Below are 15,267 nucleotides of genomic sequence, written 5' to 3' on the forward strand. Positions count from 1 at the left end.
CATCAAGTTATGAATGCAATTTCACTGCAAAAATTGAAAGAATAAATATTATGTCCTTCTGATGAATCTGGCCTTCAGCTCCATCACCACTGAAGGCAAAAATCTTGAAAAGCTACTTCCAGTCCTGGGGCTTATAGAGGCAAATGCTATAAGAAAATATTAATTTTTTGTACTATGGGTGCTCATGTAAAGATGTGGAAATGCTGAAGAATCATAGTTTCAGGGCCTCTGCAGTCAAGAAGCTGGCAGATATATGTATAATACTACCACTGTCCTCTTAATATTATCTATAGACATGCCCTTTTTACACCACTTTTGTAAGATCAGCACTTAAAGATAGCTTTGCTATATTGAAAGTTAATATAAAGTGTTTTAATGCAGTTCAGCGCCATAGTGTAGTATCAGAGAGACAGAGTCTGTTATTCAACACAACAAAGTGTTACAAACAAGTTAAGAAATGATTCTCCAGATGAGAACTTTGACATACTTTGGTTTATTTCTGCTTCCATTTTTTCATCATTTTTTTAACATTAGAAATTCAGGTCTTTTTTACCTTCGAAGGCTATATGGAGACAGGAGAACTGGTAGGATTATGACACTACAGAACCACGGAAATGAGAGGGGATGTGATTACTATTTGGCATGTTTAAAACTCGGTCTTTTGTTTTCTTAACACCTTTTTGACTTAAACACTTGAGAGAAAAGCTCTCTTTGTTAATGAGTCAACACTCAAAGTAATGATGCCTGAGACCTTCCAAAAGGGCCTCCAATGAAACCACGGCAGAAAAAAGACCTTAAAAAATTCAAAGAGCTCCCCTCTTCCTACTTTTCTCCTCAAAACCCTGCCACTCAAAAAATCTTTGAGGTTTTCTTTACAGATTATGGCCCTGAGTGAGAATAGCCCTCCAATGAGAGAGTTGACCAACAAGATTCCTCCACTGTGGAGATGCTCAAAAGCTGCTCACAACTGCCATTCCTAAGTTCCTTGTTCACTCCTGCTCTCTCACATGACCCATTCCTCCAAAAGGGGTAGAGAAAGAGGTGAGGACATTTCCTTGTCCCCTCTACACCATCCTATAGGGCTGATTGCTCATCCTCATACAGGGCTTAAATAAGAGTATTTCCAAGAGCCCACCATATCCCTCCCATTCTCTGTGGGAGGTGCCAGGGCCTGGGGCTTCAGCCCCCACGGTGGGCATAGGGGAGGCACTGGGGTTTGGGGGTTTAGCTGCAGGGCGAGGGGGTTTGGAACTTTAGCCCTGTGGGGCTAAAATATTTATCAGCGCTTCACTTTGGACACCTCCAGCTGAATTTACGTCCTGCCCTCATACGAAAGGAGCAGCACCTGGAGAATATCTTGTGTGCTTCCTCTGAGGTGATGCTGCCCTCTGGGCTACAGCTTAAGTCACTATCTAGCCCTATATTTAAAGAAGCAGAAATGGGCACAAACATAATTCTATTTTCTTTACAAATCATCTTTAAAGCAGATGAACATTTCATTTTGAGTCAGCCATTGTACACAGAAAGAACTGTGCTTTTTACCATCCTGAAATAAAAATAATTTGTATATGGTGCTTATCATAGAGCTTAACAAACATGAAATAACTAATTAATCCTCAACACTCTGGTGTGATAGGAATTGTTATATTCCCACTTAGCGTTTTAATCTCTATGACTGAAGTGCCTAATTTGCCACAGTAAGAAGTAATACTGAAATTAAAGTAATAAAACAATGATTTTACAGACTGGGGAAGTGAGAGAAGCGAAAGTCAACATTTTCAAGAGTAGTCTTGGATTTTGGATGCTAAATTAACACTCTGGGCCTGAGTTTGAGAACTGCAGGGTACCCACAACTTCAGATGAAGCCAACGGAACCTGAGCCACTTCTAAAAATCAAGTCTATGTTGAGCACCCAAATACTGAGGTAGCCAAAATAAGAGACTAGTTCTGAAAATGTTGGCTGTAATGACTTCCTTCTGGCAACATAGTCAGTTCCAGATCTGGGGTGGGAGTCAGGAGCTCCCGGCTCCAAGTGCTACACTCAGACTGACAGACCACACCTCACCTCTCTCCCCTTTCTCTAATATTGGTGTTTCTATGATAGATTTAAGAATATGAGTACGACATATAAGGACTGGAAATAGTGAGCTAAAATGCTGATAAAACCCAAACATTACTAATTAGCAGTGTTGTTGTGCTTTACTGTATTGTACCAGGCAGTAATCTTACAGCACTGCTAAGGCTCCTTGATGAACAACCCCCCCACAATATATATACACGTGCACAAAACAGAACCCAATATGCAAAACAAACTAAAGTGAAAACAAAATGTGTTATTCACCGCATGATGACATGATTCAGTAAAACCCACCTCCACGACCAAAATTCCCAAGATCGTTAGGTCCACTAGTGCTGTTGTTTACTGGCAGGCTGGTAGCAGGCCAAGAGTCTGCAAGCCAAGGATAACTGGGGTCACTTGCATTCAACAGACCTGGTCGACTGAAGCAGGATGAAAAAAAAAAAGGAAATGAACATGAAAATATGTCTGTCAGACAACTCTGGATAAGATTGTGATTGAAGAGATTGTATCATTTTTCTCCTGCAACAGTATGTAATAAACAGTTTAGGAGACTTCAATACATTTCAAATTAAAATTGTGTAGGCTTTCATGATTTAAAGACCTTCAGCAGTTAATTAAGGCTATATACAAAATAACTTTGGCAGTTGAAATGGAACTAGGCATCAGTCGTGATTCTGCCAGAATCCAAATGAACTCTGTTGACTGTCTGAAACGGGGAGTAGGCTGTATCACTGAAGGATTCTAAACAAGGGTTGAATGATAAATTGCCACTTCAAGGGAACAATCACTCAAAATGACTGCTCTGTATCAGCCATTTCCAGGACTTTGGGCTACTATTTCTTCACTCCTTGAATCCCAAATGTACATCTGTCATCTATAGGCTGGTAGCTTTTTCTTTGAGTACTCTTGTATAGTTTAGAGGCCAATAGGTTTGAGTGGGATTAATGGAAAGTTCACAACAGTATTTTTATCTGTGACTACAGCATGCTGTCATAGTTTTGTAATATTAAACTTCGAGAGCTGTAGTGTGACTTGGATATCTCAAATAGGGAAGGGAACTTTGGCCATAAGAAACTGTGCACTCACTAAGCATAGGATAAATAATGCGGCTCTATCCTGAAATTCAGCATGGCAAATGTGGCCAGCGCTTTGTGTTTTGCAAGGAAAATCAATCTCTTAACATGAAAAGAACAGTTCTGAAGGTTTTCCGGATTATTAGCACACTTATGAGGAAGAAGCAACATTTATAATCATTGTAGTTTTTCTGATAGACCCCTTCTGGTACAATCCCTAAGAGAAACATGGGTTTCTATGGAAACGGCAATAAGAAGATCCAGCAGTTTTCTTGCCACATCCACTAGCTCTCATTAGGTCTAATCTCTTTTTGCTAAAATACTGATTAAATGAGAGATTGGAAGTTATTACCATGGCCTAATTACAATCTCCATATTGGCAAAGAGAAAATAGATGAGGATATATGGGTTTGTTATCAGCTTTTATCAATTTCAATAGAGTAGCCAAAGTTGTGGAATCCAGTCCCATCAATCTACAACCTATTTATCATCCATGAATCATTTATTTTGTGATCGATTATGTGTAATTGTTCACTCACAGCAATTTAGTGTAAGCCAATAAGGAGTCTTAAACAACAGCAACTTCATTTGCTAATGTCGAATTAATGCAATAAACATCCTGGTAACAAATGAACACATTCCTTGTGATATTTACTAGTAATTTCTTCTTGGGCAACAGGGAGATATGAAACATCTGGACTTGATTCCTCTAAAGTGTCCAACAGATAGATCATTAAACCTCATGGTAAGCCATTTAATTCCTCCTAGACTTGTCAGTCTTCTAAATAATCTTTTTTTATAATAGTCTTTTATCTATAGAAAAGTTCAAGTTCCTAATCAAAAAGAAAATAGGATGGAAATAGATCTTTTTAACAACAAACCTACCTTCCATTGCTCATTAGTCCTCCATCTCCTCTTTGAAAAGTGACTGGGATTTAAAAAAAAAAAAAACAAGAGAGGAAAATAAAATCAGTTAGTAATAATTAGTAATAAAAAAAATCAGAGTTTTCATCACGCAAGACTAAAACCTCTGGACATTATAACAAAATATAATGCAGCAGTTACAAGAAAGAGAAACATGCCACATTGAGAGCTTCCACTGGACAGATTTAAATCAATCTGCCCTGTAGCCTGTAAGCCAAAATTGCAGGATGGCTAAAGAATCCTGAATTTACTATGGGTCTTTGACATGACTATGTTGTGTGAGACTACATCAGGTGGTGAAATTGTGTTTTCCTGGCATGTTTCTGCTTCAGTATATAATGACATTATACCAGTATGTTAATGACATCGGTGTCAAGATGCAGCAGCATAATGCCACCACACAAATATTTTCTCCCATAGGATAAATGCAAAGAGGTGGCAGTCCTGCTAGAATTATAGTGGAGGAAAGACAAGTATAAATCCTACCCTCACTTCCCTCACACATACAAGATAAAAACATCACACACGCAAATGCAAATACATCAACATTACATGGGGGAAAATCCCTTCAGTCTTTCCCTGAAGGATGCCAAGGATACACTTTGAAGTATAAGAATCATGTTAGAAATCCATAAATAGATCCTTGACAGAAAAGTCCCTGCCCCCATCGTATTCACAGGGGTATATTTCAGGATGGCCCACAGTTGTAAACCCCATTTCTCAGATGCTGCTTTCAAATGTAGGGCAATATAGGTGGTCCTATATTGTGGTCCTATGTTATTAATTCCTTTATATACTAATTTTAAGCCAACCTTTGCTTCACACTTGCTGAACAGCAAGTGCAATTAATGCACTGTAGAAATCACTAGGTATTAGGAAACAAGCCAATGAGCAGACCTGGTCCTTCAGTGGCAATACTCTATTAATGATTTTCGGAGATCGTTCCGATTAAAGTGCCCTACAGAAGACTATTTTAGTGGTCCAGCCTGGATCCTGAAGATCTTGGACAAAATCCACATCTATGAATGAAGATTGCAATTTCAGATGGAAAGAAGGTCCATGGTCAGCTTAGTTAAAAATAACCTCCAAATAGGGAATTCTGACCACCTTCCTGGGGTAGACATCTTCATTAATAAATATATAGTCACCAAAGCATTTGCAAGGTTCTCCAGCTGTGACCCCCAAAAACACAGAAATACCTTTGTTGTATGTAGGCTGACTTTAACCATCTCTGTCAGATACTGCACTCTCAGCTATATAACAATACAGCACCAAGATGAAAATGCCATGATTAGGAAAGAAGTTGACATAAATCTGGATATCAGTAGCATACTTGTGATACCTCATATTTTGCCAGTTTATCAGTTCTCTAAGGGGCTTTGCAATACACATTTAACAAAATTTAATGGTGATAAAACGAACCCCTTTGGAATCCCATATAGAAGGGCTTTTGGGGTTGATGATTAATTATCCATTACCACAGAATGGACTACTGTTTCTGCTGGAAAGCCACTGTAATTCTATTTCGCATCAGACTATTTAATAGCTGTATTTTGAAAGCGTTAATCTGAAACAATTAATGAAAAGAAAATCAAAAGTATGGGAAGTATTAAATAAAAACCTGCTTTCGAAAACACCACATGCTAAAAGCATTGCAGCTAATTATCTCTCGATCTGACACTACTTTCCAGTTATGTTGCTTTTTAATGGACTATCAAGTGATCATATCACTCTGCTAAAAGTGAATAAACTAATGCTAAAGAGCTATGGAAATCGTTTGTGAATATGCAAATAAATGGGTGCTGTCTAGCTGTGTCTCAAAACATGTTGTTAAGAAATGTATCAGTAGAAGCTTATTTAATGTTCTTTTTCTTTCCCATCTTCCATTTCTTCCAGACATTCTATCTCTGTCAAAGCAACAATGATATAAACCCAGAAACAGACCCCCTAATGTATTCAATAATGAACTTTATGAATTTGGTTTAGTATTTTATAGGGGACTTCCAGGATAACATAGTCTACACTGAAAATAATTTCACATCTGAGATTAATATGTTTGTTTAGGCTACAGACTGATATTAACATTTTAATTTTAAAAGAAATAGTGTCACTCTGTATGTGTATGTTAGAGAGAGAAATTTTAAATACGACAAATGGGGAAAAATAAGATTTTTGGTCACCTACATATTTATTTCTGTAGGACTCTCTAGCATAGCTGGAGGGGGGAATACACAGGAAGAGCATACCAACAACTGTCCCCAGAGGTGCTCCACTTGCAGAGCCATGAAGTATGCAGTATACTTCTGAGCATGCTGGAGACCACATCATGAGAAGACGTGCTTCCTACACTATTTGTATTAAGCTGTAGTTCATCTCCTTGGGCCGGCAGTAGTCTGCTGGCACAGAAGACGGGTAGATGGCACCACTCTGCCCCACCTTTGGGGTCACTAGCATCTAATGGTAACCCTGCCTTGTCCTTGTGCACAACCTCACTTTCTGACCATCCAATAAAAGCCTTGCGCTTTATGGAAGAGATACAGCTAGGTATTGGCTGAAAGAGAGAAACTCATCAGAGAGAAACAGCTATGGGCCAGGTTGTGGCTTGGAAAGAGGAGGCTCCTTATGCTTGCTTCCACTTTGCACACTGATGCAGGAATGGCTACAACCTTCCCATAATGTGGAACAAGAAAATACTACAGTCACTGTTCTTGTTCGACAGGCTTCGTCTGATCAGCTAAACTCTCCAATCCAAGGCTGTAGATCTTTTTGAAACCAGAGGACATTACTGGCAGATCACAAAATCATTTCGTATTTCTGATCCCCTCGAAAAAAAGGGCTACCTCAGATTTGCAGGAACACATCCATTTCTCTAAGACTTAACAAGGAGAAGGAAAAGGCAGCTAACGGCACAAAAGACACGGCCACGCTGCCAAAATAAGCACTTCGTTTATCACTCCTGTCATATGTTTTGTCAGCATTTTTTGCCTGCAGTTTGATTTCTGAAATTACAAAACAAGTCTAAATGCTGAAAAAGAGCATATTTAATGCAACACAGTCTTGTAGATGTCAATGTAAAATAAAATGCCCAAACAAGCTGGCTTTATTCAGGCTGTCTCCATTTCAAATCAATGCTGAACAGTCTCAACGGGCAATGGGGGAGGAGGAAGAGGAGGGTCTCTCTAGCTCTAACCCAACCCATCTTCTCTTGCCTTTTATCACTGAGAAAGCATGAAAGGTCTTTCAGCATTATCTATATCTGATATATGCCCTTAGTATGGTCGAAGTCCTGCATTAGGTGCCAGGAGGAGATTGGCTTTTAAAAGAAGATGAGGGGAAAACAAGAATAGTGATTTCCAAGGGATTCTCACCAGACTATACTGCAAGAGCTGCAAAAATGCAGAGTATACTCCAAAATGCATTTAAACTGTATACAATGTAAAGAAATTATACAGTATATATTTGTATGAAGAGTATATGTTAAAAGACCTTTTTGCATGTTTTTTTTAAATATATAAAGAAGTATCTATTCTATTTACTAATATTATCTGACAAGGTTAAACCTAATCTTCATGCCTGCTAGAACTGGAAAAATACAAATATATAGTAAGTTGACATTTTGAGGCAAGAAGCTTCAGAAAGCTTTCTATGTGACTATCTCTAATAGGCCACATTTTCCTGCCACAAATGAAAACTTTAATGTTGCCAGCCAAGTCTCATTCCTTTTCCTGATAAGCTGTTCCTCAAATATGAATGTGGATTAATCCTCTTTTAATAAGCATTAACTCAGAACAGATAATCAGTGTATAAAAATTCCATCAACTCTTCTGCCTGCCTTTGGATGATTCTGTCAAATAATTTATACTCCTCTCACAATTTTACGAATTATGCATGATACATTTAGAATGCCATGATTTCCTGTTTTTAATTTGTTTATATTTATTAAGTTTCAAAAAATCTTTAATCCCTTAGGGCACTAGTCACTAAATAAGCTTACCTACTCATAACTGAATGTACACATTTACTTTCCTTGCATGGCTGATGGCCTGTGCATTCTTGAAGAAACCTTGAGTATTCAAGTGAGTGGTTATTGGCACACCAATGAGTCAGAGGACACATGAAAGATACATGGATATATGGAGTCTCTCTTGTTTCTGCACAGGAGCTATGTGAATTTACTGTACAGAAACCTGTGTAGAAATGTGATGACACATTTGTAACTTTCCCTACTAAATGAATCAATTCTGTTCCAGAATTGTAATGGATGGGAGTGAAAGAACTTGCATACTGTACTAGAAGGGATACCTGTTTTGAGCCAGCTCCTTTTCTTTGTGCCACGTGCAAACCTGTGTTGCATGTTTGTATCTGGGGAATGTGAATAGAGGGTGAACATGAAAAACAGGAAATTAGTGTATAACTCAGTTTCCATGTGCATAGCAGAAATTTTGCTCTTCTAGAGGGTGTCAAATATGCACAGACATGTCAGGACAAATTGTCCTCTACAATCTGCACTGCCAATTGCTAAATAAGGAATAAATCATGCATTTGTGGTGCTGACAGACTCCTGTGTCCGGCTTTTGCTTTGCTGATACAATGCCTTTTTCCAAGAATATATATTTAACCCACTGGTTCCAGTTATGTCACTACTGCTTCCCAGCTAGTGGAGTCACTTATTTCACTCACATGGTAGACATTCATACCTTTAGTGCTTTATGTTTCAGGTTCAATCCCTGCTGATGAATCATGCAGGGGTGGGGTGGGAGGGGGTGTTGTTACAAGTGATGGCCTGTGGACCTGAAGGCTACATACATATTACAGATGTTCCACTGTAAATAACCAAAAACCATGTACGAGGACATATTATTCATTATTTGTGAATATGTGAAAATGTTCACAAATCCAGAAAGTTACCTAAGTTTTAGCCCAACAGATTAATCTTCCCCAGCCCAGCTATGTAGCAGCAGCATTTCATTTGCTATTTATTATTTTTCTGATTAAAATATTTCAGTGATTCAGTCATGCAGAAGAAACAATACCTTTCTGGTGGCCAATCATATAACATAAATAGCAAATAGTCCAAATGAACAATTCACAAACTTCCCATAATCAGAAAATTATCAGTCCAAATATTTAGCAAATATTTTCAAATAACAAATACATGCCATTTAAAAAAATCAGTGACAATTTGTGAATAATTCGCAAATAGAGTTGGAAAACAAAAAAAGAATGTCACAAAAAAAAATTAAAAATGTTCTTCCTTCTTTTGTTTGTTTTTTTCAAAACTTTCCAACCAGTTGTTTATGAAGCAAAGCAAAAATCGAAATTTATCACAAATATACCTAATGAACAGTTTGACCAGTACTATTACATATTCAGATATTCATGTTTTATGTATTCATGAAGGAAGCAGATGTTTGGCCTGAGCAAAAATGTACTTCTTTCACAAACAAATATATTAGGATAAATTCACCTCCAATGTAACTTCACTGAAATTCACCTCTGATGACGGTGAATTTGGTTCTAAGCCTGTCTAAAAATGTAGGTCTGGAAGCTATTTTAGCATACATGGGTTACAACTGACTATGGAAGGAACAACCTATAGACTTGAGTCTTCTCAGATCTGTACAAACTGGCTAAGTGAAAATTTCACTGGCTAAGTGAAAATTTAAATATTTTGTGACTATAGATCATATAACCAACTCCAAATTCATGCTGTCAGGAACTTGATGTGGATTTGAGATTCTTCTTGGGGAACTCAGAGCCTGGACATAAATCAGTAGATTTTGCTAATCTCCAAATGCAATTTTGTGCTAATTGTGACAGTTTCTGAAGACCATGGGTCAGATTTTGATCTTTGTTCCCCCGGTGTAAATGGACTTCATTGAAGTAACTCTTGATTTACTCATTATGAGGGAGATTAGCATCTAGCCCAATGTGTTCAGAACACACATGAATTAAGTTACTGATATACAGTAGTATGTGCCTCCCAATGAAATGAGAAAAGCATTAGAGTCTGTGGTTACTGTCTGTCAAGCTGTGTCAAGCCTTACTCTTATCTGAACAAACATGCCAATAGTGCTGTTTTGGCTAAGCCATTCATGAGTTTTCAAACCTTCTCTTTGGGTACAGTTGTTCCTAATAACGATACAAGGATTGTGTGGGCAGGTGGTATCACCTCCTCCCCCTCCTTGTCACACCTCTCAGCAGCCAGCTGTGCCCTCCTGCAGAGCTGCATACAACTCCAGAGATGGCTGAAATGTAGACAGAGCTGCAGAGAAGCAGCAAGAAGGGAGGAGTGGAAGGTTCCAATGAGCAGCAGGGAGAGAAGTTAACTGTACAGGGAGTGCAGAGAATGAGCATACTTTGAGCAATGGAGAAAGAGGGGGACCCATTAGCACAAGGTAAAAGGAAGAGGAATTATGGTAGGATAAGCAGAAGCACCATTTTAAAGGTCTGTTTTCAAGTAAGCCAGGAGTCTGGGGCTGCTGGAGGATTCTGGGTACATCTTTGTGAGTTTTTATTGCAACTTTTTGAGGAGAAAATAACCTAAAATTCCCTGAGAGGCATGCACAGCGTACTAGTAGCTGGGAGACTAGTGGCCCACAAACCCCCAACTTATTTGGAAAAATATCCCTTGTCAAAATTCTTGGCATTTGGCAGGTATGACTGAGAGATGTACTACATGCCACAAAATGTTGCACACTTATACTGGAAAACATTGAAATATATTGGCCACTTACACTGTAGTGCATGGAGATAATGTAAGAATTTTTGGGATTGTGACACTCATGCTTAGATATGAGAATTGAGGTCAATTATTTGTATTAATTATTACAATTAACTGGATACACTGTATCTCTTGACCATACATATGTTGGCAAAGCTGTTTGCAACCTGCTGTTTCAGCCACAGTTCATTTATTCTTCACACAACTTTAATCACATTCATGATAATGGCCTACCGTATGTTATGCCTTATAAAAAATGATAACATGAGTTGGTTGTGGATTGGACAGGCAGAACAAAGGCAAATGCTTCAATTAATAAAAAGCTTTAAAATGCCTTAAAGACCTACTTAGTGTATCAGTGTGTGTGTGTGTGTATGGGTTAATCACTGGCTAGGTTTGAAATAAGTGCAGATCTGAAAACCCCATGCACAGGCAGACTCATGTACAGTGAAGAGTGGGATCTGGGATAAGTTCTGCTTCTCTGGCCAGGTGCAAAGGCCTTCAGAAATTTGCAAGTTAAATACACGAATCCTCAAGAGCAAAATTTGGCCCTTTGTGACTAATGCCTGCCTATCGTAGCTCTGTTAGTTCAAGCATTGCCCTGAAAATTACCTTTCAAAATTGCATAATTTAGAGGGGTTGGATGAGTAAGAAGTATGCAGAATTATAATGAAAGAGAAGTTAATTGTGGTAGATTGTAGCCTTCTTCTGAAATCACTAGCAGAGTCAATACCACATTATTATAACAGATGGGGAATGGGAGTGTTTCTCCTTGCACTTGGTTTTAATTCTGTATACTTGCTATGATTATAAACACTTATGCTAATGGTTGCAGTGACATGTTGGTGAGGTAAGAGACAGACTAATGGACAGTACCTGCAGGGGTGAAGGTGAAGGACTGAACTGCAAAACAAGAAAGCAAACACATCGTGAGTTACAGACCCTGATAACAAGCACTGATTGCAGGGCACAAAGTTCCCTTGGAATTCACTCATCTATAGTTTAAAATCATATGCAGGTTATAACAATTGATCTTTAAGCACTAGTCAGCCAGCAGCCAATGAGAAATAAAGGTTGAAGAAAGGTGAATAGTGAATTTTGAGAATTATATTTGATGAAAGTTAGTTCTGAGGTGCGCATGCTATCCTCTTTATCATAAATATTAGGATGAGCTCTGAAACATGATGTCGTACGAGCTTTCATTGTTAAGAGCATACAGCATTTCATAATTCTGATAATGGTCATTCTGTGTCACAATGCAATGTTCACATAACGTTTAGGTGCTGCAGATGTCATGAGAGAGAATGAGCTACATTAGACAACAGCCTATGGTAGTCAATTTAAGCTGTATTTTAGCAGGGGATTGAACCAGATGACCTCCTGAGTTCCCTTCCAACCCTGATATTCTATGACTGCTCACAAAAATGTGCCATGCCAACTCACAAAGACATAGGCCAAAATCCCTTCTCTGGAAAAATGAGGCTTAGTATGCATTTAGTTAATTCATTTGAAGTACATGGAAAGGTATGACACCTCCATAAGGAAATGAGACTGCTAAAATCCTCATGTGTTCAGGGCCGGCTCTGGTTTTTTTGTTGCCCCAAGCAAAAAAAAAAAAAAAAAAAACAACTTGCGGGGCGGCTGGAGCCAGGGTGCAAACTTTCCGCTACCGAGACTCCCTGCGCTGCAGATGTGCCCCGGGCAGTGGAGTGTGTGCCCTGGCTAGCAGAGGGGAGAGAGAGGGAGCGGGGGGGTGGGGGGGAGAGAAGGGAAGCTTCTCTGAAGTTTCCTTCAGCCAGGGCGCTCACCACTTGGCCCCTCCCGCTGTGCTGCTGGCCGGGAGGGCTCCGCACCACTCTGGTCGGCGGAGAGGGAAGAACACAGGCTGCTGGGCTTGCTGCAGACCTGGCACCGGCTGGGGCTGACAGAGCGCGCAGCCGGCTCCCAGCAGGGGGCTCCCCTCCTCTGCGCTGCCGCCCCCTATAGGGTGGCCAGAGCGGCAAACAAAAAAAAAAAAGATTGTTTAGGATTGGATGGAATACCACCCCTTAGAATCTGCCGAGCTTACTTGGCTGGTGCCTGGAGCCGGCTCTAGATGTGTTATCAGCTTAATGTAAGTAAGTGATAAAATAATGTAACTACTTCCTACTGTTAATTATCCTCATTAGATAGACAGATAGATACATATGTATCTATCTGCATGAATTAACAAAACCTCTCAAAGTAGAAACTGTCATCCTGTATATACACATTATTAATTACAAGGAAAGAAAGAAAACACCATGTGCAAACAGCCTACAAATAATGTTACTTCACCACTGTGGTCACTCAGGCTCACTGTATAGAATTAATAAGAAATCAATAAGATTTTGGAGTGAGTTTAGCCTGGCATGCTAATACTGCCAGCAGTAAACATGCGTGAATTGTCAACAGTGCTTAGCCTGGGCCAAGTCATGAAAGCTGTTTTCCTCTTTGAAACCAATAATGTGCTAACATTAATTAGTATATTGGGCAAGAAAACTAGCTGGAAAATACCTCAATATTTTAAGAGTTATTTTTCATGTAAAATTGGCCAAAAGTTGGAGGTGGTTTTTTTCTTGTTTTTTTTTTTTAATAGAATCGTATGTAATTTTATTATAACTATCTGACTTCTCCACAACCCACAGGAAACTTGAGATATATCAGCTATAGGAGTGTTACCAGTCCTGACAAAACAGAATAAAGACATCTGATGGGGAAAATAAGAGAATTTTTATTTTTATTTTTCCTTACCAAACGTAATTCTCTGAGGCTAGATTGTGACTGTAGGCAGAGCACTGAGCAAAATGTGTGTGTGAGAGCTGCACCACACTGCTGGGGTAGCTCCAGGGGACATTGTGCTTCACAGACACGTCTGAGGCCCTACATCTCACCCACTGCAAGCAAGTAATTTATTGCTTGCTTATACCAGCACTAAATTTATTACTTGCCCTGTACAGGCTCAGCTACTCTCAACAGTGAGTTGAGGTGGATGGAGCCAATGCTCTGCCCATTCCCCTCTCCTTCCTTCCTCAGCCCCCAACTCCAGACAAGGAGGCAGTGGGTGAATAGTTCTGCTTACTTGTATGTGCCTAATAGGGTGACCAGATAGCAAGTGTGAAAAATAGGACAGGGGATGGGGAGTAATAGGTACCTATATAAGAAAAAGCCCTGAATATTGGGACTGTCCATATAAAATCAGGACATCTGGTCCCCCTAGTGCCTAAACCCAAAGTTTGGGGCAAACATAGGAGTTAAGTGGTGAAGTTGGTGGGGGATTCATGCTCCGTCTTACTGTCATGTGGTTATGTAGTCTGACTCGCAATCTAGCTCATAATTAGAGTTGGGGGTACTGAAAGACTGCCTTTTGCAACAAGACTTGGGTGAGAGGTACAGTTAATCCTTTCTGTACTTTTGTTATGATAGATGTGCTGGAGATGTAAAAGACTGTCTTACAGTAATGATGAAATGTGGTCCACAGCAATGCATTTAAAGCTTCTCCTACATTGGCATTTTTACAGCACAAGTTAAACAGGCATACAACATTCATCCATTCCACCTTTATTTGTAAAACCAGCATTGTTAGGGTTGGGTTTTTTAAAATTAGTTCTGATAGCACCTGTCCTGTTCATGATAGAACCTGACAAGTTTGTAGTAAATAGATACTGTTCTTACCAGCATAATTGCTCAGCCCCTTCCTCTTCTTTCTTCGCCAATACAGCCAGATGCTGAAACCCATCAGAATTACCCAGCATGCCCCACCAATGCCAGCTATAAAGGCAGGCTGCTTGACAACATCAGTGATTTGTTCAGTTATGCTGTTGTTATTTTCAGTGATGACAACTTCGTTACGACCTCCTGCACAAAGGAAAGTCAGTATCATATGTTTATAATGTACTCATAATGCAACCAAGAACCAGAGACCTGAAATGGAAAAGAAACAACAGTACTGTGCTTCAAAATAATTTTCCATGATGGGGTACAGGTAGTTGGGTGTGGATTTATAGGGTGTTCAAAAACAGATTTGAAGGCAATGTTTCCTGCAAGAGAACCAACAGTTCATTGCAGTTATTCAAACAGATGTTGAAAAAAATCTACTACACTACTGTCCTCATAAGCTAACAGATGGCAGCTCACAGTCAGTTTTTGTGAAATATTCTTGATATGGGTATAAGCAGAATACCACAAAGAGAGACAAAGACACAAAGTGACTGGAACATAGACTATATGCTGTCTTGACTGTATCTAAAGATTTAGAATTTATTGACTTCCTGCATATGTCCCATTTTCCTTCTCTTGATTTTAAAACTGAACTGGTAGCTCAGTATCTGGCTTGATAACAAGCCCCTAATCTAAACTGTTATGTGTGGATGGACGTCACACAAATGCCAAAGTGTGTAGCCACAGAACTGACAAACACTGTGATTGCTCAGTTATTAGAAACTCTC

General features: G+C 39.2%; 1 protein-coding gene across 17 annotated transcripts in view; it reads right to left on the reverse strand.

Moving 5' to 3' along the window:
* Positions 1-15,267, reverse strand: part of ROBO2 (roundabout guidance receptor 2) — a 653,740-nt gene that overhangs the window by 64,886 nt on the left and 573,587 nt on the right. For 11 of the 17 annotated variants that reach the window (XM_075073151.1, XM_075073118.1, XM_075073109.1 and 8 more), the window contains 3 exons: positions 14,495-14,677; positions 4,039-4,081; positions 2,372-2,499 (listed from right to left, as the gene is read on the reverse strand). In XM_075073151.1, the coding sequence (XP_074929252.1) occupies positions 2,372-2,499; positions 4,039-4,081; positions 14,495-14,677 (354 nt within the window). Of the gene's footprint in view, positions 1-2,371; positions 2,500-4,038; positions 4,082-11,677; positions 11,705-14,494; positions 14,678-15,267 lie in introns of all 17 variants that reach the window. The other 6 variants (XM_075073141.1, XM_075073108.1, XM_075073114.1 and 3 more) reach the window with 1 other exon arrangement.

The sequence above is a fragment of the Chelonoidis abingdonii genome, chromosome 1 (assembly GCF_003597395.2).
Source record: "Chelonoidis abingdonii isolate Lonesome George chromosome 1, CheloAbing_2.0, whole genome shotgun sequence".
Taxonomy (NCBI): domain Eukaryota; kingdom Metazoa; phylum Chordata; order Testudines; family Testudinidae; genus Chelonoidis; species Chelonoidis abingdonii.